The sequence below is a fragment of the Lycorma delicatula genome, chromosome 6, assembly GCF_047948215.1.
Source record: "Lycorma delicatula isolate Av1 chromosome 6, ASM4794821v1, whole genome shotgun sequence".
Classification (NCBI taxonomy): Eukaryota; Metazoa; Arthropoda; class Insecta; order Hemiptera; family Fulgoridae; genus Lycorma; species Lycorma delicatula.
The window spans coordinates 143,422,507-143,450,279 of NC_134460.1; the positions used below are offsets into that span (position 1 = coordinate 143,422,507).

General features: G+C 29.8%; 2 protein-coding genes across 10 annotated transcripts in view; both read right to left on the reverse strand.

The window, feature by feature from the left end:
- LOC142326314 (serine/threonine-protein phosphatase 4 regulatory subunit 4-like) overlaps nucleotides 1–16,228 on the reverse strand; it is an 84,491-nt gene extending 68,263 nt beyond the window's left edge. For 6 of the 8 annotated variants that reach the window (XR_012756756.1, XR_012756757.1, XR_012756758.1 and 3 more), the window contains exons 1-3: nucleotides 16,163–16,228; nucleotides 14,055–14,134; nucleotides 5,921–6,026 (exon numbers count right to left, since the gene is read on the reverse strand). Coding sequence is in view for 5 of the 8 variants with exons in the window: in XM_075368713.1 (XP_075224828.1) it covers nucleotides 5,921–6,026; nucleotides 14,055–14,134; nucleotides 16,163–16,213 (237 nt within the window). In the remaining 3 variants the exon portion in view is untranslated. Of the gene's footprint in view, nucleotides 1–5,920; nucleotides 6,027–8,711; nucleotides 8,970–14,054; nucleotides 14,135–16,162 lie in introns of those variants that run through there. The other 2 variants (XM_075368712.1, XM_075368711.1) reach the window with 2 other exon arrangements.
- Nucleotides 16,229–24,184: 7,956 nt separating this feature from the next.
- The window catches only part of Nnp-1 (Ribosomal RNA processing protein 1 homolog Nnp-1), a 42,697-nt gene continuing 39,108 nt past the window's right edge, over nucleotides 24,185–27,773 (reverse strand). Inside the window, exons 7-8 of one of the 2 annotated variants that reach the window (XM_075368716.1) lie at nucleotides 26,669–26,840; nucleotides 24,185–24,390 (exon numbers count right to left, since the gene is read on the reverse strand). In XM_075368716.1, coding sequence (XP_075224831.1) covers nucleotides 24,236–24,390; nucleotides 26,669–26,840 — 327 coding nt within the window. In that variant the 3' untranslated portion in view covers nucleotides 24,185–24,235. The remainder of the gene's footprint in view (nucleotides 24,391–26,668; nucleotides 26,841–27,773) is intronic. The other variant, XM_075368717.1, reaches the window with a different exon arrangement.

Sequence of the window (27,773 nt, forward strand, 5' to 3'; positions counted from 1 at the left end):
ACAGACAAGCTTGAAATTATAAATTTTCACTAATACCAAAATTTCATTGTTGTTGATAAGAAAAAAAAACAATTCATTTAATATATCAGTTTAATAACACATATTTTGTGTTTTTTCCTTATTATGTTTTATTTTGGTAATATTCAAAATAATATGTTATAAAAAATATTTGGAAGTTTTGTTAATATGTGTATTTGTTATACACATGTATTTTCACGTGGATGTGGATTGCATGTTGTGTAAGGACAGTTCATTAATAGATAATAATTACAGAGTAAATACAATTTTAAAATAAATATTTGTGATGAGATCTTTCCACATTTATTTACTCTACTCTGAATGTACAAAAATAATTAACAGCTTTCACTCATTAGGTTTTGTTAAAGAAGAAGCAACTCTGAACTGTATTTATAAATAAGTAAGTGATTATAATGTAATTTATTTTTGACTCTATCAATATTAAGATTATTATTACTGTATACACATATTCCTATTTCTATTTACCTTTTAATCTTCATTTCTGTAGTAAAAATGTTTTTAACAATAAATAATTATTCAATAAAAACAATACATAAAAAAGATTTTTAAAGAAAATCTGATGTGGACAACACATGACGTCCTTATACGCCTATTAAATTGCATTTACACATTTTTTTAAAATGAAATTTACATAAAATTTTATTTCATTAATAACTTTTGATTTTTTTTGTTATTGAATTATTATTCATCATAAAAATTTGTTTACAATGAGAGGTTAATAATTATTAATAAATCAATATATTTATTTAAATTAAAAAGAAAAGTTAAAAAAAAGAGAAGAAGTCTGATTCGAACCGATGTGCCTTCCCCTAAGATCCAAATATTTCATTAATTAAAATTTTATTTGGTTATAACTCTGGAACCAATGAAAATAAGTACCATTTATCATTGAAAAGCTCTCAATGAGGGCTTATTACTGCAGTTAAGAAGTCCAAAATCCAAAAAAGTTTGGATTTTAGGTTCAGTTGATTGCAATCAAAAGGGAAGGTGCATAACTAGATGTTTCAACAAATCCAAAATTTCAACATCCTACGGCTAGTTGTTTTTGAGTTATGCGAGATAAATATATATATACACATACATACATATATATGTACGTACATAAGTCAAGCCAAAACTAGTCAAAATGGATTCAAGAATGATCAAAATGGATATTTCCATTGAAATCTGGCAACCAAAATTTTTTGCAATCACAATACTTCCTTTACTTCGTACAAGGAAGTAAAAATCAGAAGTTATTAGTAAAATAAAATTTTATGCACTCTTCATTTTAATTCAAAATTTTTTACAATCAGAGGTTAATAATTATTAATAAATCAATATATTTAAATTAAACAAAATTTAAAAAAAATAAAATATATATAATAATATATATATATATATATATATATAGTCGGATTTGTACTGATGTGTGCATGGTTACAGATCTGACACATTCTCACTTACACCACATATCTACTTGAGCAATATGAAACAAAATTAATATATAAACTAATATAAAATGCTAAAGAAATTTTTTGGGCTATTTTTCTTGAGAATAATTGAATATTATATGTTAGTATTTTGTGATGAAGACATGTAAACAGTGTACACATGCAATATGGTTTAAATCAGTGTCCCAAAGCCTGTGCCTTCCCATTGTTACAGTAATATGGATCTTAGGTGCTTATACTAGTTTAAGCTTTTTAGAAATAACTTTAGCTACCTTTTATTTCAGAATTAGAAATTATTTGCTTACGAAAAGCAATTATTTTTTATAAACATTTAGCATTATTTTAGTATATTAGAAAAATTTAATTCCAAAGCCTATCTTGTTTTTTAAACAGTAAGCATGATCTAAGTATATTAGAATACTTTTATTTCCAAAGCCTATCTTGTTTTAACTTTTACACAAATTTCAAAAATGATTAGCCATAGAATTTAACAACAACAGGTAACACACACTTACTTGGTTCTCCATTTCTCCTGCATAAATACATTTTTATTTTTATTTTATGCATTTATTTCAGTCTACTTGATAATAAATATCGCTATAAAATTTAGTAACCTTATCCTGTTTATTTTTTGTTTTCATTATGTTGATGGTTACATGATAATAATTTTAAAAACAGTAATAGATATAAGACTAACATTTATTTTAAGAGTAATAAAGGGACTTCTACTCTATACTAATATTTCAGGTAAAAGAATTAATAATTGTATAAATATTTTATGTTAATAAAAACTAATATTTTAGGAATTTTGTAACTATCCACTTTATTAAAGAATTGGAGGAGCATAATATCTCACTTTCAAATGAAATAAGTTTAAATGGTGTACAGCAAAATGTGTATATGTAATTTAATAAGCCGTAAAAGGAAGTCATGTGATGTCCCCAACAGATTTTTTAACTGAAAAATTACAACAAACCGGTCCTAAAACTACATATATATATATATATATATATTAACAAAAATATATAATCTATATAATATATATATATAATCTATATATAATCTATCAATATATAATCTATATAATATATAGATTAATAACAATATATATATTGTTATTAATCCTAAACAAGTGGAATAAACATAACATACTTTTTGGGTTGATAAATTTTACATTACCATCAGACAAAGAACTTTGAAATAAAATTTGTAAAGAATTCAATTCTGAAATAATTGAGTATAAATAAATTCAATTGAAAAGAGATCAACTCTTATTTAGAACAAAAAACTGTTTAGAAAAATGTATTTTTACACAAAAAAAAATTGATACTAAAAAAAAAAAAATAGAAGAAAAAATTTACTCAATGCAAATAAAAAGAAATAAATTAAATAAAAGACCAGTAAAATATATTATATATATAATAGACCACATATAATTATATTTTTACACATATAATTATATTTTATATTACCACACATATAATTTATATTTTTTATTAATATCTCTAATATTCAAAATGGAATACATGCATATTAAATTAATATGCATTAACTAAAGAAGAAAATATAATTCAGCATATGTAATGTATCCAAGAGTTTAGTTTAAGACAAATTGTCCATAATATGAGTTTGCCATGAAGCAAATATTTTGTGTGGCAAACAGTTCATAAAAAAATCTTTACTTTCAGTAGAGGAAGGCTTGAAATTTACAACCTGAATATCTTGCATGCAATTAAAATTTCAGTCAAAACAACAATCATAAAATATTTTATTAGTATTTCTTTGATTGACAAGGCAATTTTTTTTTTAAGAATCAATAATTGACAAAGTAATCATCAGTGCAAATCTGACAATCCACATGTACAGTAGAAATTGGTTCTGAACATTGATTTCAATTAACTGGGTGCAGCTATTAGCAAAAAAATTACTGAACCATTAATTTTTATGACCACCTTACATAAAATGTTTACTTAAGTCTCTTCTGATCCACCACTTTTAGATGTTCCTCTACTAATAACACAGCAAATAATTTTTCAGCATGACATTTTTCAACACCTCAAGGTGTTCTGATAAGCTAGGAATTATTAGTATATAAATTATTCAAATGACTGGAATGAACAACATAGACTAATAAACTAGCTCCCAAGATCGCTTGATCTAAAGCCACAGGATTCCAACGAGCAGGACCTCTTAAAAACTGTATTTACAAAAAGTTAATACAGTAGCAAGAAAGTGATGTAAATTTACAATGTTATTGAAACTGTCCAACATAAAAAAGAAAAAGCAACCAAAAGAAACTTACATTGAACTGAGGTTTGTTTAAAACAGTGATCGAGGGGCACTTAAGAACAACTTTTGTAACTGTAGGTTTGAATTTTGTTGCTTGATTTTATCTGCTGTTAACTTTGAGAAACTCATTTTGCCCCTATATTTCTTCTTTTTTAATATCAAACAATTGTTTGGATTGGTTTAAAATAGATTTGTCCATTGAATTTTTCTCTAAAAATAAGTCAAATCACTTAACACTTACTTTTTGTCAGATAAATTTACTTATTTTTTCAAAAATAATCTCTATAAATTTTTTCTACAATAATATTTTCTAAGAAATCATTGGAAATAATTATTTTATCAGGAATTATTGTAAAAAATAAATTGGAGATCCAAGTTTTTTTTTTAATTATTTACATTAAAAAATATAAAAATCCAATTTGTATTCCAAGAATTTCACTTCTGCTGAATTTATTTTTATCATTTGATTGGAAATGAGGAGTGAAACATTAGCAGTAACTCAGAAAAAGTACTTGTAAGGGAACAGTGTTAATATAATTATATTATATTATATTTTCTTCACCAGCAGAAACGTATCCTATATTTATTTCTATTTCTAAAGAGATAAAAATAAATGAGAATAATTCACCCAAATGTCAGTGAATATTTTGTAGATTTAATATGAACAAAATGTCAATAAATTAATATATGAAATAATCTAGAATTAAAGAGCACGCTGCAAACTTACAAATTATTAATGATGATGCAAAATGCATTCTAATAATATATGAACTTAAATAATTATAAAAAGTAAATCATTTCATAAAATCACTCATAATAAAAAATACGTATGTAAAAAAATGTAACATGTTAAAAAAAATCTTCACTCTAGTATTATAGTAAAACATGTTATTAAAGAATAGTTTTTACTGTTATGTACCTGTTAACTGCAGGGATCAATACAAAAAACAGAATATGTTGTACAGTGTTAAAATAAACAACACAAATTTTATGACCTCAAAATCATAAAAAGTGATTGATAAAATCACTCTTTCAAAATGTAAAGAAAACCAACAATGTCAGACACTCATTTATACACTACATACCATCCAACTGCATAATCACATGCATAATCCACATCCTACTCAATGTCCTTATATCAAGAAATCATACAACTTAATATTATAAAAGACCTAGCATATATAAAAAAATATATAATGGGTCACTGATTAACAATAATAATAATAAGTGAAAAAAGCTCATAAATTTAAAAAGCCTGGATATGTGGCCTTCAGAAAAAACAAATCAATATAAAACACAATTAATGACACCAAAAAATGTCCCTGGAACATATAAACTGAACTTTTTTGACAGAATGATGTTTATAACAATGGTAAAATGGGACACATCTTCCAACAAGGACAAAATTACCTCTTAAAAGCTCTCCACAGAAACATACACTCACCATTTACCATCCATCTCATGGGTATAAATCACAAATCCACTAATATTAAAACCTTGATATTTTCAAATGTGTACACACACACACACACTCATAATCACAAAACAGCCTCATCTTAACTCACTTTAACATTTAACACAACCAATGATAATTAAATGAGACAATTAAAATCCAACAACTTTTTAACTGTACTCAAATTCATGCAGGCCTAATTAAAAAAAAAAAATAAAAAAAAAATACAAAAACAAGCATTCATTTAGGTAGAAAATCAGCAACATGGTGGTGCTGCAAGAATAAGCAGCATTAACATCACTAGATGGTCACAAAGCCAACAAAAATTTTTGAAGTAAAATTTTAGAAATATTTTATCTATAGAATTTGGTTGAGTTTGTAATTTCAAAAATAATATTTAAAAATTATTTTCATCACCACTTATTGTTATGGAGAAAAGCATAGCAAATTTTTTTTATGAATTTCTATAATTTTTATAAAGTGATTCTTAACTTTTCTGTAAACAATAATGATTAAAAAGTTTTTTTTAAGTAAAAAAATCTGCAACTATATGTAGCATCTGCAATCAGAAAACCCAAGTTACAACTGTGTAATACAAACTGGAAATGTAAAAATACAAACAAAAAAATATAAAAATTATAAATGAAACAGATAATTGTGGTGACAGGATTTAACTTAATTCAACATACATTTTTTAATGAAATACCTGATTCATTTTAGGAAATATTTTCTGTGCACATCCCCTGGCATCCTCCAATAACAATGATGGTACAGAACTTATCGTACTCAATTTCTGTATCTCATCACCAACCCTAGAATAAAAATAAATAACATAACATGGGGAAAATATATATATATATATATATATACTCATTAAATAGATAATAAAACACAAAGTTGATGTTAAATTAATGCTTTTGGCTTAAAAAACTACAATCATGTTCACTTAAAAATTTAACTTAAGATTTAGATTGCCTTAGATTTTGCTATCTGCAGTGTTTGTTAAAAAGGCATGTACCTTAGATTATTAATACTCTATTAATAAAAGATAATAATATAAATCAAAATAAAGATAAGCAGTGAAAGATTTTTAAGTCGGTTCAAACAAAAAATGTCTGTCAATATCCGTTTATTAAATATTGACTGACAACAGATATTAACTAGTAACAGGATAAATTCTGTAACAAACAGCAATAAAATCAAATGTCCAACCATCAATTGAACAATTAATTAAATTTCAATAAAGTAGAATTCTTTTCCTGTGTAAGCCAAAATATGACTAAAATTTTCTGACAAAATCTGCTTTCTGTAAAATTAATTAAAATAATACACAATTAATTATTAATACTTAAGATTAATTACTTTTCTACATTATTTTTCCTCTTAAATGTACACTTTCATAGGAATTTATATAAATTACATATACAAGTATAAATAAATTAATAGTCAAATAATGTATTACTTTATAAAATAATAGTAATACTATTCACAATTATATTAATTATAATGACATTTCAAATTTATATTGAGTTCAAAATTTTTATCAATGAACAGAATTGTGTTGTGATTTTAGCATATCCTGTGAGTATTTATTTAATACTTTATAAACAACAAATGAACCTAATTTAATAAACACTGTTTTAAAAACTCATTAGACTGCTTTCAAAGGCTCTTAGAGCCATCTTTAGTGACTGGTGTTCTGATCCCAACTTGTAATTTTATTTTGTTAGGCTTAAAATATTTAATTTTATTTAGTTTTAAATATAATGAGAATGTATTTGAAAAGCATACTGCACCTGAATTATCTTTTCATTTAATATACTATTTTGTGTGTTAATATATTTTAAATGGTTTAAGAGTGTTAAGTCTTTTTTTTACGTATGTTTAATATATCAAAAATGCAGGTGGGTTTGTGATTTACACCTACGAGATGAACTACAAATGTTGAGTCAATGCTGCTATAAAGGGCTTTTAAGAGTTTATTATAGTTTTGAAGCTGTGGCCCATTTGACCAATGTAAGACATTTTAGGGAGGGCAGTTTTGAGTTATGTATTAGCCCATCGACCAATAAATTGCAAACTTTTAGATTATTGATAATATCACTTTATATAACCATTATATTACCATTTATATTTATTTTATAAATATAATTTAACCAAACTTAACCCACACTTGCTAAACTTGACTAATTAACATGAGGTTAGCGAATGAAGCAAGCGTACGTTAAGTTTGGTTAGCTTATATTTATAACTATAATTATAAGCAATAATGCTTATATTTTTAATATGTTAATCATCCCGTAACTTTGAAGTATTTTCAAAGTTACAGGATCATTATGGTTATGGTCGATGGGCTAATACATAAGTACCCAGCTTGGTTTATTTTGAGCAGTTCCAGGGATATGTTTGATGGCTGTGTTCTTTGTAATGGTTTTTTGTTTTGAAGGCCACATTTATCTGGTTTCTTCTTTCTTTTATCAATGTTCTCTTAATCTTTGTTTACATGGTTGTAACACTGTGTAAATGAGCTGCAGTCATAGTAATTTCTGTGTGTTAATTATTTCATAATATTAAGTTTGACAAAGATATATCATCTTATTAAAAAACATGAGTAAAGGCATGTCTGCAGCAGTAATAATAAAAAGTACATGAGCAGACTGTGAAATCCTTTTTCATATCATATTTCTATAGGTATTTTTACAGTATGTAGAACTTTTACATGTTGTAATTATTAATACTAAAAGTAAGTGATGGAAGTAAAAGTAAAATGGAAGTAACTCTTCATCTCTGCCAGTTCCTTCATAAAATTATGAATAACCTACCCGCCTCATATAGAGAAATAGTGTACCGTTCTAAATAATAGATACCCTAAATCAATTATTACTTCATCCAAAAGTCAAGATTTTTCCAAAAACCCCATTATAACAAAACAATAGGAAACCTAATCTTTGAAAATATGGTTTATAGCAGGTATAAATGATATTACAAATTTTGAATAATACACAATTATTATTCAAATAATATAAGGCAGAAAGGAATTATAATAACACAAAATGAGGATAAATTGAAAATGAGTTCACTTTTAAAGTTAGCAAACTCAGTCTAGAGGTATAATTATCTGAACACCAATTAACTGAGAATGTAACATCCTAAACAAGAAGCTACAATACATCACCCACAGTCAAGTTAATTCACTTAACAAATAAAGAATTAAGTAATTCTTTTTAAAATAAACTGGAAGAAAATTAGGAGGCACATCACAGTCTGTTAGATTACATAATTCTGAAATTAACAGCTGAACAACAAAAGATAATATACATCATTGTACAAGTAGACAATAATATTCAATTTGTTAAATTACTACCAAATACAATTTTTGACAGTTACATTTTACTAATTGTTTTCAAACCCATTAATGAAAATCCATATATTGAATACAATTACTTTGCAGTAGCAAACACACACCACCAAACATTTAAAAGAATTTATATCTTTACCTTATATGACTAAATCAGAAATTCCATTTCTAACCTTACTAAATGAACAATTTTTTGAGGAGATTCTTCAGATGACAAAATTTTAACAAATTCAAGACTAATTAAAATGATTTTAATAAATCAAGACTAAACTTAAAATAATTTAAGTACATGAAAACATGAACGAAATTACACTTCATTCATATTATTTTAAAACTAACTTCACAAATCTTTTGACTGAATTTAATCAGCTGCCAGTTAAACCTTGGTAAACATAACCAAGTTGTCAGTGACGTCATCGCACGTGATATGGGTCGTCGAATATAGGATTTCCAATGACAGATTAATATTGCACTAGGCATGAATTCCTTCTGGAACTTTGCCTTCACAATTACTGCAAATTTTAAGGTATTCTGTATTTTCTGGTTCTACTTCTTGACTGTTGTGACACATCCAGAAAACATTTCGCACGGATGCTACGAAAGATTAGAAGATATAACGATCGATTACACACGTATATTAATACTGGTGATAATTTTTAGTTCTTGCCTGCAATTCCCTGTATTGGTTTTTACACCATTCCTGTTTTGTTTGGGTCTCAGCCCATTGATACGTAATTTCGGAATCCCGAGCCTGCAATTCCCTGGGCCACAGCAATCAACCTAATACTATTTTCAAACAAATTGCTAGTCACAAAAAAAACCTATAACCGCATCGCAACTATTTTATCAATCGATTGAAAAATAATCGCTTATATTTGGTTTTTCTTATCATACTGAAATGTAGATTTATCAGGGAGAGAGCTATTACAACTTATAATCAGTAAATGTTTCTTTGACCAAGATTAGCTTTTAGTTAATATAGTCACTTCGTGCAAATGGATGAGAGTAAAAATAATCATAGGTCTTTAAGGGAACAGCAGATGAGCTTGGGAATAGTACTGATATAGAGCAGCCAGCCCACCGGGCTGGTCTAGTGGTTAACCCGTCATCACAAATTAGAGTTGACTTCGAAGTCTAGAGTTCTAAGGTTCAAATCCTAGTAAAAACAGTTTTATAGGGATATAAATACTAGATCGTGGATGCCGGTGTTCTTTGTGGTTGGGTTTCAATTAACCACACATCTCAGAAATGTCGACCTGAGACGGAACAAGATTACACGTCATTTACATTCATACATATCCTCCCTGAAGTAATACATACATTCATACTCTGAAGTAATAGATTTTTTGGTTTAGCCTCCAGTTCTGGAAGCTAAGCCAAAAAAGAGAGAGTCAGGAGAGAGGGTATGTACCGAGATATGTTTGTACGAAGAATATCTGAGCAGAAAATGGCTCAAGAAAACAAACATTTAACAAAAAAGGAACAACAAAAGAAAAGTTTTAATTTGAAGTTTTTCTGGTGTCTACTACTATCAACATTTTATGCTTTAAACATTTCTTACCCTTAGTTGGTATTATCAGTCTCTCAGGTGGGTACATTTTGTGTTTTTACATAGGGAATAGGTAGTAGTGGTTATTTTTTGCTGATGTCTCAGTTATGTGTTGCTCCATTCCTTGACTGTTTATTGTGTGCCTTTCTGATCGCGTAGTTGTGCTACTTATCGCTGTGAATTTCGTTGAACAAAGAATACCACCGTCTCCCAGACGGATAGAACTGTAAGATGTATGTATGAGCCCCGTCTCACAGATGAATATTACTTTTTCTATGCAACTTCTAGTTACTGTAATATTTTACACCTGTTTTCTTCTTATTCTTTATTTGTCCATTCTTAATTTATTTTGTATTATTTATTCTCTATTTTTTTTCTTTTTTGGTCATAATGAATCAGTCAGAAATGATTCCTATGTATCTGAAAGTACGAAAACAATTTTCAAAATGTCGGTTTCCTCAAATGATAGTGATGATGACTATTAATCTGAGAACTCTTACATTCTCGATGATGACCATGTATCCGAATCTGATTACGATTTTGATTCAGAAATAGAATTGACGATATACCTATCAAAAATTTTATAAATGTTGATGCCCTGGTGCAAACTAATGAGGTCCTAGCAATTGATGATCTTGAACCATTCCAAGTATTAGAGGTCCCAACTGAAAACATTCCTGATCTCGGATGTAGTGTTGAAAATTCACCACAAACAGATAAAATTTACTACGGTAAAAGGTATTGTTTTATCTGGTACTGTGAATAATCACTGAATCCTGTAAAATACCAAAGAAAAACAATAAAGATAAAATTGTCAACATGATTAGATCCAGCTATGCAGCTAAGAAAACATCCAAATCCAGGTGAAGTTGTCTATTTTTTACTGATGATATACAGGAAATTGTAAAAAAACAAAAAACTTGAAGTACTTACAGAAAAAATAAAAATTTATGTAGTTAGAAAAACACAGATAAAGATGAGATTGAGGCTCTTTTTCGTCTCCTAACTCTCTGTTGTGTTCAAATCAAACCATGAATGTTTTCTTCTATTTTTTCCATTGACGCAACTGGACGTCCTATTTTTTGGGGAAAAATGCCATTGAAGTGTTGTGAAACGGTATTATTGTTGGCATTGCGTTTTGACAATTCATCTACTCGTGAAGAGCATAGGAAAACTGATCCTTCTGCAGCAATACATAATATATTCCACACTTTCATATAGAATTGTCAAGCAGTATATACAATCGGTTCGTAAATGTGTAAATGAAACTCTTACTCTGTTTAGAGGAAGATGCGGATTTCACATGTATATGCCTAAAAAGAAAGCGAGATACGGCATAAAAAGCTTTGCCTTGACTGATGCCCACTTGTCATATCTTTATAGTGCTTACTTATACATCCGCAAAAATAGTGATCGATTTACACTACCAACAAAAGAAGAAAAAAACCTTCAGAAAAAACACAGGCGGTAATTTGCCATTCAAAATGCATCTTAGGTAGTAATAAAAATATTAACACAGATAATTTGTTTGCATCGGTAGAATTCATTGAAAAGTTGTTAAAAAACAACCTGACTTTAGTAGATACTGGTACTATGAAATCTAACCAGCAGGAAATCCCAAATGAATTTTTGCCAGCATGATCGAAAGAGGTTGAATCTTCTATGTATGGGTTCACCAAGAATCTAACATTACTATCATATGTTCCAAAACAGTACAAGACAGTTATTTAATGGCTATAATGCATAATTCTTCATTTATGGACAACAAAATCAGAGACCAGAGATGAACTCTGTTTACAACTCAATGAAATCCGGTGTGGATGTTTTAGACCAATGCAGCAACTATTCAAGAAGGTGGTGTTTTACCACGGTTAGCTGTGTAAATGCTTTTTAAATATCTATACACAAAGGAAAAATGACCAGAATTGATTTTATGAAAAATATAGGACTGAGTCCAATAAAAAAACACATGAAAAGGTGATTGCTTATCCCAAATCTCAACGACGACCTAAAAACAATCATAAAACAAACAGTTGGCAAAGGAGAAGAGAAACCTGATGGAGACAGACATGGAACCCACCGGGTTGGTCTAGTGGTGAACACATCTTCCCAAATCAGTTTGAAGTTGAGATTTCCAGCGTTCAAATCCTACTTAAGGCAGTTATTTTTATATGGATTTGAATACTAGATTGTAGATACCGGTATTCTTTGATATGGTTGGGGGTTGGGTTTCAATTAACCACACATCTTAGAAATGGTCGACTTGAGACTGTACAAGACTACACTTCACATCCTCTGAAAAAAACAGATATACAATAGTGAGAGCAACAGATTGGAAAAAAGAAAAAAATTGCTGTCACTGCCCTTATAAAAGAATCGGATAACTGCATAAAATGCGATATGCCAACCTGCCTTGAGTCCTCAAAAAAAATGTGCAACAGCTGTGTGAATAAACTGTGATTCATTATAAAACATAAGACAGATTTAAGAAAAATAATTTTTAATAAAATTTTACTAGAATATTATAATACATAGTTTATGAAAATAGGGAATAATTTAAATTGATGTAGACAATAAGTATGCAAGATAAAATAATATTTTTCATTTATTTTTGTTTTCTAATTTTAATTTAGTAATTTAGAATTAATATTGTAAATAATCTAATTTTTTAACATTTAATAGAAATAAGTATGAGAAAAAGTTTGTAATTATATTGTTTACTTAAAAGATAATAAAACCTGTTTGTAGAGTAACAGTTATAATAATAATAATACAAATGAATAAAATAAAAAAAAGGAACATGAGAATAAAAAAAAAAATTAAATAATTTACTGTTAACACAATAAAAAATGCGACCAAATTTTGTATCTGTCTGCAAAACAGATAATACTGTTAATGGGTCACGGTCAGATAATACCTATGAGGGTTAAGCTTTTAAAAGTAGAAATTAAAGCCAACTGAACAATCAAGTCAGCTGTTAAATACTTTTATGGAATATTTAAATGTAACCCAGTGTGACATATGCTATTAGATTTAAATGAAATGGAAAGAAAGTGCAAAACCTGATGGCCCTACTCATTCTAGTTGCTATAAACCAGCCTCATTACTGAACTGAACTAATCAAGCTCTCTTTCTTTAAACAAAATAATACTTGCCTGAAATCATACAAATGATTCTAATATAACTTCAATAATGAATAGTAGGAATTTTCTTTAGTATGTTTATTACATTTTGTCAAATGCATTCAGAATTCCCAGTTGCTGGAAAACAAATTGATTAAAATCATACTTATATCGGATGCCAAATTGAGATTTAACACTTCAAAATAATTTTATAAAATATAAGTTATTACAACTATTTGTTTAATAAAAAAAAAAAATGTTCTTTTAGAAATTTTTTGAGAACTTTTTTCTCTTGTCAAAAGATACTTTTTAGTTTCTTGTGCAATGAGGTTACTGTTAACAATAGTGATCCTCTTAAAATGGTTAGAAAACTAGGTCAATTTACGTATTTGATATCTATTTTATTTGTTTTTAAATATACTGGTTTTGTAAAATTTAGTTTGTATTGTTTATTTTTATATCACATGATCTCTGTGTTACTGATTGTGAAGATAGTGGACAAATTCTAGTTATCAACTTTTGTTTGAATTTCTAGATCCAGCTGTTATGAATGGTGTAGTAAATGATAACAGTGTGTGAAAAAGCTGCATGATGTGATCAGATGTGTTATGGTTTTGTTAATTATATTTTCCTGTGCACTACACCACATGACCACACTTTGGACAGTTAAAAAGCAAAAAATCGTCTAGATTAATTAATAGAAGCTCAAAGAGATAACATCACTTTAAACAACATTAAGTTACACTTAATACCAAGAAAAAGAAGAAGTTATTTACAACTTGTAAAATAAAAATGACAGAAATAGGCTTACAAAAGAATATGAACTGCTCTATCAATGGGTTTATCCTCCAAAGATTTATCAACTGAATGCTTTCGCATCTGGTCAGTATTCTGAAATTATAATTAATTATCTGAAATTTAAGTAATGCAAAAAAATTAAAATAAGCAAGAACAAACAAAATAAATTGTAAAATATATCATAAAAAAAAAATCTTAAATTAAGTTAAAATAAATGACATTTTATAGTAAATATGAGTATATTGCTAAACTATTAGATTACACATCCAGGCAATCAAGAATGCAGATTAACCATATCTCTAATCTTAACCTCTACACTTAAGTAATGCCATAAAGACTGACTGATGTAACTAAATTTCAAAAGACGATGATAGCATATTAAAAGAATTAACTATTTCCATACCTTTATCTGCTTTCCCCTAATAAGATGAAGCAGATTATGTAATTGTAATGCATTGTTTTACAACTGAAAGGTGTACGTTAATTTGCCGCTACACATTATCCATCCCAATTTTTATTGTTGTTGCGACATTAAATCTGCCACTTAAGATAAGAGTTTATTTTTTTGACTTTATAAACTCTGACCTCCATCAACCAAGACTGTAGAAGATATGTACAATATATGTTGTCAGTATCTGGTTTGGATTTTATCTTTAAGATAGCAAATGTGTCGAATTAAACAAAAAAAAAAATTGATATGATAAGAGATTATTGGCATCAGTTTGCTACATTATTAGCGGGAAAATTATATTGTTCAGTTCAATTTTAGAACCAGTTTTACTTTCTATTATACATCAATAAATGATAATCAATAATCTCTGTAGACAAAATGATACTTTAATCCTACACTAATGCAAATGCTCTAGAAATACTTTTATGGATATTTCTTATGCAGCGATTCATAATAATTACTCACTATAATTTAGTAACAAATACAACTTTATTTGCTTCAAAGGCACAAAAATAATATCAGTGTAATTAAAGGTAACAATACTATAGATCAGTCTTCACTAATGACAACTTTTTTTTTGTCTTCAGTCATTTGACTGGTTTGATGCAGCTCTTCAAGATTCCCTATCTAGTGCTAGTCGTTTCATTTCAGTATACCCTCTACATCCTACATCCCTAACAATTTCTTTTACATATTCCAAACGTTAATGACAACTGAGAAGACGAAATTTTTTTTCAGATATAATGATGATGCATCATAATCTTCTGTTATAGCTCTGTACACTACATTTGCAAAAATGTAAACACTAAACTTATTTCCTGCTAAAAAATATCACTTAAAATGAGAATTTTTAATAGAATGGTTTTGGAAAGAATGAATAAACACAATGCATGGGATAAATTGAAAAATTTCATTTTTCAAAAATAATCATATTTATAATGCCAGCAAAAGGTTTTCAGTAACACTTAATTTTTAAAAATTAGGTACATTGCAAAAATTATATAAGACAAAGAAAAAAATGATTTAACATTAACATAAAATTAAGTTTCCAGTAAACATGTAAAAATTTTGAAGTAATGTTGAATTGCATCAAACTAATGAAATCATAGACAAAAAATTGAAATTTTAGAAACTCTTCGTTATTTCATTTCATTATTACAACTTTGAACATGCGGTACACACATTCTAACAAATAGGCTAAAACGATAGATGAAAAAGATGTCAAACTCTCAGCAAGATTCGAACTCAGGAACAGCTGATCAGTTTTGAGCAACTTAAGGGAAAATGATAGACTTTTTTCATTAGATCTAAAAAAATTTGCACAAACATAATGGTGTGATCTTAACTTATAAAATTATATTTAGATTCGATGTAAACAAACAGTTCCAGCACACGTATGCTTGTAAAACTATCCCTACTGTGTCAAACAGATTTCTCCAAGAATTATCTGTTTTCTGACACAAAGAACTTATCAACAAATAATTTCACAATATGTTATGTTAATGATATATCCAATGGATATAAAATTAATGAACTTTATTCAGGATCATCAGGTAATATAATTTGAGTACAGATAGAAAAAATTGCTTTACATATAATGATCTGTAAATCAACATAAATAATATGAGAAAGAAATATGCAAATAATTGTTGCTTCTTTTTTTTAGTTACCTTTACTTCAACTGGCGTATCCAGATTAAAACTGGCAAATTCATCAGTCATTTTTAAGTAGTTTAACTGACTGCAATACTGTACACTATACTATTTAAAATCTACTGATATCAATTGTTGAACAGTTGTTTTCAATTAAATAATTTAATTAAGTTAGAAAATAGATAATACATTTTTAAGGATTTTTTTTTTTCATTTCACTATAAAGAACAACATTAAAAAAAAATTTCACTAATAAGTGAAAGAATATAGTAGAAAAACTACAGTTCAGCTGATATGCAAATAAAAACACTAGGTTGAGCAGCATAAAAAACAAACACTGTTGTCAACCTAAACAAAAAAAAAATAAACATATAAAGTAGAATAAAAAAAATTGTAAAAAGTAAAAATATAAATTAAATTAAATTCAAATGAAAATTAGATATGATTTATTTTTATTATAATGTAAATCTGAAATTGGATATTATTATGCATATAGTGCATGATATTTTTGTTTTAACAAAAATTTTTTTTCTGGGGCTGATTTCCTGCTTTTACTGAAATTAAGTAAATTTAGTACAGAAATCATACTAAAATTGTAATAAATTATGATTTACTAATTATTATAGTAAATTTATTAAGAAAAAAAATTATGGTGAAAAAGGGTGGTGGTGATAACACTCCAATTGACTTTTCATGTCCTCCATGGACCAGTTTTATTTCTACAATTACAAATGTGCACATTTATCAAGAAAATGATAAATATGAAAAGGTGTAATAATTTAATTTTGTTTAACAAAATTTAAAGAATTAGTTATTTCAATATGAATAACTGAAGAGATTTTTTTGAATATTGTAGGATTTGGTTTTTCAGATACCATTAGTTATCTTATTTTTAGTTGTAAAGCATTTACAGGTGTTTATTATTCTACAGAGCATAAAAAATATCCAATTAGTAATAAATTTTAAGCACTTTTTTAACATGTTGAGTAGCTTAAAAAAGAAACACTGTTGTCAACCTAAACAAATAAAAAGAAGAAATATATAAAGAAGAATAAAAAAATTGTTAAGTAAAACAAAAATAAAGTAGAGTAAAAAACCCAGAAATACTGGTAGTTACATTTTCCAGGATTTGATAAATACAAGATTTAAATTTAGTTATAATAGTGAATATTTTTACACTAAATAAAAATTATTGATCTTCAAAAATAAGTTTTTTATTAAAAATTGAGATGAGTGGTTATGTAAAAAAAAATCCTAAAAAGAAGTAACTGTGGCTTCTGAAACCTGGCTGGTAACTGTTAATTTATGTTGTTTCCAATATGTAGCAATAAATTTTCTAGTTTTTAATAAGCTGATTAAATGATGATATAATAATGAAATAACTGCATTTAAGATTTATTATGTGGCTAATGGCTGTACACTAGCATTAGATCATGTTTAAGTTCTAAGCTTTAGATATAAGATGACATTGTTGAAGTATATAGTAGTAGCTTGCAAATTAATCCCAACATACAGAAATTTTTGGTTTATTTCAATTTTTTGGGTGGCTGCACTGCTGTACCACCCATTCTTTAAGTTGTTTGTGTAATATGAGGCTCTATGATTATTCAAGAATTTTCATGTTAAAAGTAGTGTTTTGTGAAAGTTTATTTTATTTTTTATTATAAAATCATACTTTTGTATGTTTTGGAAGTAACTACAATATTTGTTTCCTCAAATGTCAGTTTTGATTTTTATTATATTTTTTTTTTTTTACAGATGATTGTTAGCAATGACAAACAATTTAAATCAAGACCAAATATAACTGATTGATACAACAGCCATTTTGGAATTGTGAAAATGTGGAGCAGGTGTGCACAGGATGGCAAGGAGCTTTTAACATTTCCCATCATGAAATTTATTCATGAGAAATAAATTTGAAAGCACAGGTTCGGTGGTTAACATTTTTTAACGATTCAGAGAAGTCTATGATGTGCTTCTATTGAACTATCCATACCAACAATGTCCTTTCGATGCCTAATGCATAAGCTTAAATTAAAACCATATTGCCCATGACAGTTCTTTTGGAGGACGACCCTGATCTCAGTTCTGTGAACTGATGTGTGACTAAATCGGTCTGGAGCCAGACCTTCTGAATAAGATCATTTGGTCAGATTAGGATATTTCTTCAAATTGTCTGGTCAGATGACAAGGCATAACTGCATGTACTGGCTGATGGCAATCCACATGTTACCATTACTTCTCAACTGATCCAGCCTGTCATCACAGTGTGAGGTGCATTGTCCAGTGAAGGTGTGGTCAGACCAGTTTTTCTTGATGGCATTGAGGATTGGGCGAATTAACCTACAAATGCTTTGTAAAATGGTAGTGCCACAACTCAGAACCAGAGCTAACTTCACTGAAATGTTCTTTCAGTAAGATTAAGCGTCTCCCCATTATGCTTTGGCAGAAAAATCAAATCTTTCCACAACACTGGTTCTGAAGAAGGAGCAGCATCAAATGGCCACCACGTTCACTTGACCTAACACCAATCGGGGGTGTTGTAAAGAATAAGGTTTATGAAAGAAATCCCTACACAGTGAAACATTTAAAAGAGGACTTCCCAGAAGCATTTATTGAGAGTGATCCAGATAAGGTTTTGTCTTAGTGTTATGGAAAGGTACAAAGCATATTCCAATGTTGAAGGAGATTTGAACACTTATGAGATTAAACTGTTCAAAAGTTAGGTGAAGTGTTAAATATGCATAAACAGTATTGAACAAAAATGATAGTACATAAGTGTAAGGTACAATCTGTATAATAATGGCTATAACTTCAAGAAACAGTTTAAAAATTGTTTCTCTTTCTGAGCATACTAGTGTAACACAATGACAAATAGTTTCTGAATATGGTCTTGAATTGTACAACAAAAATTGACCTCATTAAAGCAATAATATCTTCGGTAAGGTTTCATAATAAAGAAATACACAAAAAGTGTAGAATACTTGTTGAATGTCAAATCATATAAGTTAAGTTTAAGAATACAAGAGGACATATTAATTACTAAATATTCGTAAACTGTACAGGTCTTTTTTCTACATAAAGTTACTTTTTATTGAATAAAACCTGTGTTTGGATTAATTTGCACATTACTGTAATTAAAAGATTAAATACAAATTAATTGTTTATTTTTAAAGGACATAGTACATATTAATGTAGTTTTAAGATGTATTCTGCAAAAGAACTGTAAGTTTGATTACAACATATAGCTAAATGTGACGAATTCATATTATACTGTTGCTATTTTGAATTGATATCTTGTTTTCATTAACATATTTTACTATTTACTCATTCAATGTTTATATTCAATTTTGTAGGGTTTCCAAGTATTTTTTCTCATGATTTAAAATGATATATTTTAAATATAATTTTGGGCATTCTTACTTTCTTGGCTAAATAGTTATACTGTATAACTTACAAAGAAAACCTTATCAAATTTTGCAGATTTTGACATTTCATAACCTCCTCTAACAAAAAAACACAATTAGCATTGAAAAATTTTGGAATGATGTATATGTATTAGTTATCTACTGCTATCCATTATGTTTGCCTGATTTCTCAACATTATACAAATTTTTATGTAAAATTTGCCAGATGGAGCATTTAATTTATCACAACTGATAAACCTTTACTTAAAGAGTAGGTTTTCACACAATTTAAAGCTCCTTAGTTAACTAAGTTACTCTATGGTGGTAGTTGGTCTTATTCAAACCTTCATTAAGGGAAGGGGCAAAAACCCCTTAGAATGTGACTTGAGTCCAAAAACGATAAAAAAATAATAAGGGTTTTTTTTTATACTAATTACATTACATTAGTGCCAGTTTTGTTATGAATTTGGTCAATTTCACTCAAGGGTGGGAAATAATGAGCTTAATTATTCTGTTTTTTCTCTAGTTATTGTTTTGCTTGTTATCTTCAGACTGGATTTTGACTTCTGAAAATTGGTTACTGACCCACTTAATCTTGGTTACAGATGAGGAGAGTAGGAGGTACAGTCACCACAGGTTTTGCACCTCAATATTTTTTTCAAGAGTAGTATAACTCTTTAAAATAATTCTTTGCTAGCATACTTTGTTCTTGTTTTAGGTAATAGTCTGTTGAGGACACAATCCATAGTAGTCATAGTTTTTGTATTTTTATTTTTTGACTGGTCTTACTGCAAATCAGGTCTCTGTGAACTCTTTCACGCAGATGTTTTATTACTTACAAGTGGTAAGCAGAATTAACTGTCTGATCTTGGGGAACCCATTCTTAGAGCACAGCTGCACATCATTAAAAAAAACCATCAGGATTGCTTTGGTTTTTTATTTTGACATTCTGGCTTTATTGATCTGTGACATCTGGTTTTTTCCATTACATGCTCTGCTTTTTCATCTCCCTTAATCATGTTTTGAAAGAAGTCTGCATTCTCCAACCAATCTTGACAAACATTTTCTTTTTGTTCACCTGTCAAGTTTTTTGGAATGATCTTCATATATTGCTTTGACATCCCCAATTCTTGTGCGAGGATGAAGCACAGTGTTTCTAGATTGATTCTGATGACCCTCAGAGACATTTCTGACCAACAGGCAATTGTTTGTCCAATTTCCTACAGGGAAATATCATTTTGAACAGTGGAGGAATGCCCTGAACATTCATTGTCCTCAGTTGAGGTTCTCCCCTCTCTGAAACTTGCCACCCATTTGACAAACAAACCTCTTTACGATCAACACAAGGTTTGCCTTTTAACACGCTGACTACATCAAGATGGTTTCAAAGAACCATCCACAAACCAGCTCTTTTAAGAGCTCTGACACTAGCCTTTGTTTTCTTTATCGGAATGCAGGACTAAATTAACAGCACTAAATTACTGGTGGACCTGATGGCTGCTTATGACACTGTCTGGCAGCCGATGCTCTACATAAACTTGCCAGACAGGGAATATCTGGAAATCTGTTTAGGTGGATAAAGAGTTGTTCCTGTCTCAAAGACAAATCTGGATATGGTATTCCAACTGCACATTGAGATTTCACATTCAAAGGCAATAACTAGCTGAGGAAGCAATCTCGAGCTTCTTGCTATTTAATATCATGATAAATGATATCCTGCACGCAGAACTGGAGGAAAGTTACATTGACGTAACTTTGGTGACAAGCGACTTTCTATGAAATACAAGTAGTTGGACTATCTAGCCCGTGGCCAGTGTGAGCGATCATAGACTTACAACCTAAGAGCTCCAGATTTGGTTTGCTATAACCTAAGGGGCCTGGATCAGGACAGGCTGCAGCGCAAGTGTGCTGCCTTGCAGGGATTAGAATGACACTGGAAGCTCAAAGAGGAGGTGGAACTGATAGCTGAACAATTCAGCTGGGCTATCAAAATTGGCTGCAATAGGGTCCTTGGCCAATGGACGGACCCTTAGATAGTGGCCAGTCTGCTGATTGGAGAGTGCCTGGAGCCGTCATGACTGGCTTCTGGGGATCCATTTGTTTAATGCAGGGAGAAACCCAGGAAAAAGTTGTGGTCCTCTGATCCTTGTATAAGTTTATACAGCATTTGGGGGGATGGTATGCCTCAAGGTCATTTATAAGGGCAATGGGTACCTGGGTCCTCACCAACCACGCTAACTTGAACCAATATCTGTTTCCGTTCCGCCTGGCAGCTGATGAGTTGTGTATCTGCAGTGAACACCTGATATTTGACTGCCATGCTCTTGGAGGGAGCCACCCTGGAACTTAATGGTCAAGGGGAAAATTGGCCATTCACAAGCAGCAAGTCAATGCGGTGAGAGCTGCATTGTTGGACCATGTGAGAGTTCCTAAATGCGGTTACTGTGTTCAACTGGCATCCATAGTTTGCTTAAGGGAAAGACTCTTACCGCATTGCCATCGGAAGCTAACCCTGAGTATGGCTGACCCAGCCAATTATTACGGCTCCAAGTGCTATAAAATGGTAGACAGGTATTTGCTGACATTCAGCAACCTAGGCGTGACAGCGAATTACTGCCTAAATGAAATAAATTTTATTATGGATGTCATATATATTTTTAGTAGTTGACAAGGTGCGCCTACCCATTTTAGTAAATATATGACAAGTGAGCAGTTGGACACATAAACTGATTGTGTATGGCACCACGCTTAGTCCGCTCATGCTGTTAGATAAGCTCTAGGAGCTATGTTAGGATACTGGTCGCTAAACTGTTCAAGGCTCAGTTGCTGTTAGTGGTGTTATGCTTTAGGGCGACCAAATAGGGTGGTAGCGGGACAAATGCCAAGCAAACCAAATCCTGCATGCTGTAAGTAGTGTGCCTCATGTCTAGGCATTTCTTTATTCAGATGACCTACTTTTCTGGGAAACGAAGCTCTGATAAAATTAAACAATGGGCGAGGCATAATTCGATGACAGTGATTACATCAAAAACCACCTTTCAGCTTTTCTCTGTTAATACCATAGATCCACCTCCAGTACAATGGAATAGTGGTAGAGGAAAGCAATGTATCCAAATATTTAGGGGTTGAACTGGAGTCGTTTAATGTGGAAGCTCCATGTGGATCACTGTGTGGAAAAGAACTCTCCTACTAAGAAGACTGACAGCCACAGGGTGGGGTGCAAATCAGGATGTTCACAAGACTGCCTACAAGTCATACATAAATTTTTATATGGGAGTGAAGTGATGGTCACAGCCAGCATTAGCACACTAAACAAGCTCAAACTCATTCAAAATGCAGCCTTAAGGGTAATCACAGGCACTGCTAAGGCCACCCCTATTGCAGCCACGGAAGAACAGACTCAGATTGAGCACCTACAATCATACCGAAAAGACTAGCATTGAGATTATGGGAGCATTTTAGGAGAGTCTATAAGCATCAGTGGACTAACTACCAGCAAGCTGCTTCTAGGCTAAGGACACAGACAGCTCCACTCACTGTACATGAAAAACTTACAAGGAAGTATGATTTTCCACCTGTTGACACTGCACCTCTGTGCACGAACCAGGACTTCTTCAACAACTTACCTCGAGCTCACTACGAACTCAAGAACCATTTGATGCCAAAACACGCCTCCATACTTCATCAACTGAAGCAGCTAGCCCTACAAACCACCTACGAGAAATTTCCGGAGGACAAGTGAATTCACATCTACATTGACAGATCTTCATTTTCAGGCAGTGGAGAAACGGGAGCTGTGTACTACTTACTGTCTTTTCCAGGGATATACAGCTGTGGACATATTTGCACTCCCTCAGCAACTATGATGGTGAAGTCGGAGCACTGCATGTCGCTGCAGCCGAATTGGCAAAGCTAGTTTCTCCTTAGAAAGCAGTGTTTTGGTAGACTCCTAAGCCGCTACATATAATCTATTGCAAAACACCCAAATGGACTGCCAAAGGATGGTTGAGTATAGAAGAAGAGTGGAAGGCCTGGGAAATCGCAGGTAGACACTGAAGTTTCAGTGGATACCCAGTCATGTCAAAATACGTGGAAATGAGGAAACTGATAAACTGGCCAAGTTAGGAATGACTCTATCCCAACCTAGTTGCCCCACATCCTTGCCTTCATCCAGGGCACTGGTCGATGCAGTGGTCAACAGATGGAATGAACAGCACTCTCTGAGACGGCTGCTGGTGGAGATGGGAGACTTTGGTCACTGGCAGTCAGAAGGCAGATAGCTGCCTTCTGACAAAAAAACTGGCAATGACTATCTTGCTTGTCACCTTCACCATATCCATGTGCTGCTGTCTCCTGAGTGTCCGCTGTGTGGTTGCGAGACAATGGATGCTGATCACCTGAGAGATTGTCCAGTCCTAGACCATACCCAGCTGGATGAGAGCCCGGAGTTCACAAAAGCCTGTCGTTCAGCATGTCACCAAGGGCTTAGCTAGTAAGTACGTAAGATTCTAATTTTCAACTAAATTATCTACACTTTCATTAAATGATCCAGTGAAAATTTTCCTTTCTTGGTTATTGTTTAGTGTACTGAAGTTTCTATTTTTAACTGTAGCATGAAATTAAATCAATCAAATTTCAATTTTTTAATAATTTATTATAATATATAACACCAATTAAAACTCATTCATTTTAAAGAAATATCATAGCCAAATCTTTTATAAAATGGATTGATAGGGCTTCTTATTCCTTTGTCCTTATATATTGGATACTCAGGTTGTTTATTTCCATCAAATTTTACATACGGTTGTTCTCTTATCATGCGTTTATACTCCCTTTCCTCTGAAAAAGATTAAAGATTGTAATTATGTTTTTTTTTTAATATTGGAACATGACAATATTTAAAAATATCAGTATATTAAGAAATTAAGTACTTGTAGTGATGATATGTCCACAGCACTTGTGCACTTTTATCTTTAAATTAACATATTCCATTATTTCCAATTACTTTATGGAAAAATCTATGTTATGACCATGTATCATATACTACAGTTTCTAAACATAAATATGGTAGACAAAAATATGTTTATGGAGATTAATGATTTCAAGGAGAAGAAATTGTAATTAACAAAAGATATATAAATTATTATACAATTTTTAATTATCAAAAAGAATAAACAAACTGCTTTCAAATTATATGGAAATAGTTTTACTAAATAGTTATTGTAGTTAATTAGTAATGGCACACTCATCTTGAAAAAAATAGAGAAGTTTTTTATGCAGTTGAATTATAATTAATCTATTTTGTGTTTGTTATTCTACTTAGGAAAGGGGTTTCCTAAACATTTTAATAAGTGCCATGCCATTAATAACAGTGTTTTAATCCTATTAAAAGAACCGCTGCTAATAGTTTCAAAAGTTTCTTTGGAAGAACTCTCTCTATTAATTTGAAAGAAAGTTAACAATATTTGATAATTAAAAAAAAGTTTAAGCATGTAGTTGAACAAAAGACCTACCATTAAACTTTGCAGCATTAATCCAAAATTAACAAATCTATCTAACTGAATGGCTTTTTCCATCTAGAAGACTTTCCTTAATAAACAAAAATCTGTCAGTTTTTTAGTTTAATTAAAAATTTTTAATTCACAATCTGGGTGATTTTAAACCTAACCATTCATTTTGTAGCATCTTTTTTGAAAAAGGCATGATGCTTTACTAGTAATGCTTTTAGTCATGTGAACTATTTCTTCCACAATTAATAGCAGTTTACTCTGTGGTGATTACTCATACTCTGTTGTGAAAACGCCTACACCTCAGGGTTATTGAGATGAGTAGTAATTACTATCAACAATTTTTTATTTTAACTAATATCAGTGAAATGGATCTAATTTTGAGAGATCTTAATCCTATAACTGGTGGCTGTAGGGTTTCTAATAGTTTTATTTCTTAAATGCAGCTTCCAATAGAATTACTCTTATATTGTTACAATAATTTTTTAGATCACATTCAGTATTCTCAATTTTGAAACAAAATCAAATGCTCACATCTGTTCATTATTTGGAGATTTTTTTCATTAAATGACTGGTAATTATTACAATAGATGGAAATCAATGTTTATTGTTGTGTGGTGGGGGAGTTGAAATACTGTTGTATACAAGTTTATTTCATTCAGAATATAGCCTAAAGTACTTTTTAACAACTTTCTCAGTGAATATTTATGATCAGTATTACCAAATTACATTAATTAATTTTAAGAGTAAGAAAAAGAAATTGTTTTATAGATTATATATATAATCACCATTTATATATATTTTGAGAGTAATAACTTTGCTTTTGTTATGTTATTTCTTACTGATAATGATATAGTATAATTATTTTACTGAAATTAATTTTTTAAGATTCACATTATTCCTCGGTACTGTTAAATTATATTAACATAAACCATCTAGTATAAAATATTGAGAAAAGACATACCATCTACCTTAATTTTATCATGAAAGTACTTTCACAGGATCCCACATCCTCAATCATAACTGAAATATTTAATTAAACTGCATATTAAAAATTTTTAATATGCATATAATACTGCATATTAAAAATTAAAATTAATTAAAAATTTCAATCATGATTGAGGGTGCAGGATCTCATGAAAGTACCTTTATGATAAAATTAAGATAACACATATGTAATACCTCAATGTTCTGTACTACTAGGTGGTTTATATTAATTGAATTAAAAATATGTATGTAAAATGTGTGTGTGATAGCAACATATCATACTTCTTGTTTTATATTTTGTTTTTCTTATATGTTGCTAACAAATTTAAGGGTGATCAGGAAAAAGCAAAATTTTTTTTCAATGATGAATATTTTCTTGATTTTAACAAAAAATACTTCTCTCTCTCTCTCTATCTCATTAATGCAGTGATTTTAAATCATCATAAAAGTTACTTTTATCAATAAATTATACAAGTAATCCAGGCAAATGCAAGCACTACTAAATCAGCATAATAACTGGAAAAAAACCACTAGGATTAAAAAAAGGCAGATATAAAGGTTGTTGCCATCAGTAAACTAATGATAGGGAATTTAAAACTAGATAAGAAATGTCCATCCCTCACCTTGAACAGTATTTTTAAATAGACCAAATGATACTCTCTTCTTTTTACCACTGCTGCCATTGCAAATAAGGGCTGAGGCCATAGGAGTTGTGATATTTGAAACAGAAGTGGAAGCACAATTAATTACTTCAGGAATAGACTGTTGTGTATTTTGTGATATGTTTGCACCATCCTGTATCAGGAAAAATCATAACATTTATTGATTGCATACTGTGACTACTATCACACAACAAAACCTAACTATAAAATTACTACTACTAGCCTACCAAGTTATTTAGAGATTTATGCAATTACTATTACTATCCTACAGAATTATTTAGAGATTCATGTTGATACTGTATAAATAAAATTACTTTTTTAGGTGCACTGGGCTATAAAAATTTCTACAATTCATTACCATGATAACATAAAAAACAAAATACAGCAGTTAAAAATATGAAAATCAAAAAGTTTTCATAAGAGTTTTATCACTTCATTCACTGAATGGTAGTAAGAATCAAATAAATAATTAAAACAGAGTACCATTCGTTGAGTACTAAATATCACAAAATATTAATAAAATATGTGTTTTTTATTATCAGTTTACTCAGAGCTCATTAAGTATTTTAAGCTTACATTCTGAATGAATAAACCAAATTTTAATTAATTTACACAAATATAAATAAAAATTTTTATTAAAAAGGGTTTTAAAAATATTCTTAAACAGTGCAGTTTTTTTAAAATGTATATCAGTTTTTATTACTGCTCTTTTCAGTACTTAGATTGTACGAATTTGTTTTAAACTAATAATAATCTACGTACTTTTTATTTAATTTTGTTTTTAGAATTATAATTGTTTTGGGCTAGATTTTATTATCTATTAATTAAATATAGTGGGATTCTGAATACTAGAGCCACCAGTTATTAGTCCGCCACTTACTGAGATAATATTAAAAACACAAATCAAGATTTCATAATGAAAATTGCTTATTTTAACCTTTTCCCATACAATGATCTGCGGTTGATAAGCACTCCGCGGTTGATAAGCACTCTGCAAAAATATGTTATGTTTGTATCTGATTGCCTCCCTTCATAGTCTTATGCTACCCTCTTGTGAAAAACATTT